General features: G+C 37.0%; 1 protein-coding gene across 1 annotated transcript; it reads left to right on the top strand.

Annotated features, from left to right (window-relative positions):
- The first annotated feature begins 345 nt into the window (after positions 1 to 345).
- On the top strand, positions 346 to 3174 carry LOC107934092 (transcription factor KUA1). The gene is made up of 3 exons (XM_016866442.2): positions 346 to 968; positions 1759 to 1967; positions 2359 to 3174. Exons 1-3 carry the CDS (start codon positions 698 to 700, stop codon positions 2863 to 2865), a joined length of 987 nt encoding a protein of 328 aa, XP_016721931.1. The 5' UTR covers positions 346 to 697; the 3' UTR covers positions 2866 to 3174.

Here is a 3174-nt window from a genome sequence, read left to right on the forward strand (position 1 = left end):
CCAACCCTTTTGGGTTTTTGGATCCCAGACCAAGATTACGTTTCCTTCCAATTAACCTCTCCGCCGTACACGTGTCATACCATTCATTTATATTTTTTAATCGATAGTTTCTCAAATAAAATAAAGAAATAAAAAAAAGCTGAGAAGAAAGAATACGTCACTTATTTTCTGACAGTTTTTATTAATACCGTTTCCAAATTACTTTTTTATTAATAATTGAAAATATAATAAAAAATTATATTTAGAAAATGGAGAGACAACATGGGATTAAACTATTTATCGCTAAAAGAAGAAAAAAAATGGGAATGGTCTCAAGTCTTGTTGAAGTCAGCTCCCCACACCAAACGTATGATGATGGCACACCATTGTTGACCATATCAACGGTTAAAGATAAAATATGATAATCTCCAACAATAAACTCCGCGAAGCACTAGATCATTAGATTTCCTTTTGCAATTGAATAAATAAATACATGCGATATGGATATTGTTTATCCCTCTTTCTCTCTCCCACCTGCTAACACAGCCAGAGGGGAGGAGCCAGATAAGAAAAACTAAAGGAAAATTGTTTTCTGGTTCAAAACCACAGCCCTAATCCACATGCGGTTCGGATCCGGATTCTCTAAGATCCGGTTGACATTCATCGCTTTAATTTTCATTCTGATCTGATCCCAAACGAATCTATTCGGCCGTGAAAAATGACGCGTCGCTGCTCACATTGCAGCCACAACGGCCACAACTCTCGGACATGTCCGAACCGAGGGGTCAAACTCTTCGGAGTCCGCTTGACTGACGGGTCGATTCGGAAGAGCGCCAGTATGGGCAACTTAAGCCAATATTCCGGGTCGAATTCTGGCGCGCATAACGGGAACGGGTCGGGTTCGCCCGGTGAGGGTCCGGATCACACCGATGGTTATGCTTCTGAGGATTTCGTCCCCGGGTCGTCTTCGAGTCGTGAAAGGAAAAAAGGTTTCAGTTTTTCGATGGATTAATTTTATTTGCCTATTATTTATGTTTTTATTCTGTGGATGATTAGTGTAAGACTATATAAGCTACAGAAGAAAACCTTCCAAATACTTTTGAAGTCTTTTCTTTGGCTTAAAACTTCCATGTATTTATTTTGTGCACATTGATCACGTTGGATTTGTTTACAAATATTTTTTTCAGTGATCACGTTGGATTTGTTTACAAATATTTTTTTTTCTGATTAAATATAAAATTTCTGAAGTTTAAGGATTTAAAGTAAGTTATGGCATTTCTGGTTAGTTTTGGACTTAATTTATAGTTCATTCTTCTGGTTAGAGTAGGGGGTTGTTTTTTTATTTTTTATTTTTTGAATATAGTGAGGTGGGCTGCTGAAAAACAAGAAATGGGTTTCATAGTTCATTATCGAGATGTTATGGATTTTAGTAATTTTTATATTATAATTTATGCTATAACATGAAATTTGTTGGGTTAAATCTTGTCCAAAAGAATGGTTATCAGATGTGATATCACTGAGTTTTGGTGGTGATAAAATGGGTTTCATTTTGTGCCTGGTGACCGTCTACATTGTTCTAGTATTCGATAATCCTTCAAAAATTTGATCATAGACATTGGGGGAATGAGAAGTCCAGAAGACATTGAATAATGGTCTAAGTACGTGGTGTGACAATGACTAGGTGCCTTTTTCCTTGTTAATGAAACGTTGAAGCAATAGGATAAAACATGGGTGTACTTCCTCTGAGATTCTTGAATCTGAGTTATATTTGTTTTGCAGGTGTTCCTTGGACAGAAGAGGAGCATAGGATGTTTCTCCTTGGTCTGCAGAAGCTTGGGAAAGGTGATTGGCGTGGAATCTCGCGCAATTATGTTATATCAAGGACTCCTACTCAAGTGGCTAGCCATGCTCAGAAATATTTCATCAGGCAGTCCAATGTTTCTAGGAGAAAAAGACGTTCTAGCCTCTTTGATATCGTAGCAGATGAAGTTAGTACCATTTTCTCTATAATGATACATCAGTTGCCATATCTTGTATGAATTACTAATTTGACTAATTGACTTGATGGTTTTTGGTTGACTATTTCAACTTCCAACTACTTTAAACCTTGAGAACTTAATAATGTAGATATGACTAGGATCGTGGACATACCACTGAGATTTCTTTCATTTGTTTGTGAAATTTTTGCTTCAGAAGAAATGGTTTGCTTTGTACTCGTATCAAAGGAAACTCCTATATAATACAGCTAGCTTAGCTTGTTCTTTAAGTATAGGTTTATACCTATTTGCTTACGAACAGTCCTGGATACATTTTATATCCATCCAATTTGACTGCTTTTCTAGTTGTGTAAGAGATCTTTTTCTTCTTTATTTCTTGCAGTCAAGTGACACTCCAATGGCATCACAGGATTTGTTTTCTGCTAACCATCCACATGCTGAAACACAGAGTAATGACCAGTTGAGTATTCCACCTACATTGGATGAAGAAGATAAATCAATGGATTCCAACAACTCGAATGATGGGGAAACTGTACCTCCAAAGTCAGAGAGCTCACAACCCTGTTACCCAGTAGTATATCCTACTTACTTCCCACCATTCTTTCCATATTCATTGCCATATTGGATGGGGTATGACACAGAACCAACGAAGAAGGACACGCATGAAGTGGTGAAGCCAACAGCAGTACATTCAAAGAGCCCGATCAATGTTGATGAGCTGGTGGGCATGTCAAAGTTGAGTTTGGGAGAAAGTATTGGTGATAGCGGCTCATCATCTCTTTCATTAAAACTTGATGGCTCATCTAGGCAGTCTGCTTTTCATGCCAATCCTGCTTCATCTGGTAATTCTAACATGGATTCAAGTGGGAACCCAATCCATGCGGTTTAAGATAAAAACTTGATCTGAAATTAATGTCGTAGGTTAGCTTAGGGTTTGTGAGCAGTACAGGTTAATATTGGTGGTAGTAGTAGACTAATAATTTGCTATCTGGTTTGGGTTTAGTTATATATATATTTCTTTTGTGGGTTCAACTCAATAAGTTTGGTTTTCTGGTTTTAACTTAATCCTATGCTTAGCATTAGGTGGTTGTTGTAGTAGTATGTTAGAGATTATTTGAATCTTTTAACAATGTGTTTGAACTTAAGTGTTTTCATTGAAATTGATGAAATATGAAGTGGGAGAAGGATGAACTCTGTA

The sequence above is a fragment of the Gossypium hirsutum genome, chromosome A08, assembly GCF_007990345.1.
Source record: "Gossypium hirsutum isolate 1008001.06 chromosome A08, Gossypium_hirsutum_v2.1, whole genome shotgun sequence".
NCBI lineage: Eukaryota > Viridiplantae > Streptophyta > Magnoliopsida > Malvales > Malvaceae > Gossypium > Gossypium hirsutum.

What these genes read in the sequence shown, in the direction of transcription:
- LOC107934092 (XM_016866442.2), top strand. Translation starts at nt 698, where the DNA reads ATGACGCGTCGCTGCTCACATTGCAGCCACAACGGCCACAACTCTCGG. An exon ending in GAGTCGTGAAAGGAAAAAAG is followed by an intron (nt 969 to 1,758) that starts GTTTCAGTTTTT and finishes TTTGTTTTGCAG; the next exon opens with GTGTTCCTTGGACAGAAGAG. An exon ending in TTGATATCGTAGCAGATGAA is followed by an intron (nt 1,968 to 2,358) that starts GTTAGTACCATT and finishes TATTTCTTGCAG; the next exon opens with TCAAGTGACACTCCAATGGC.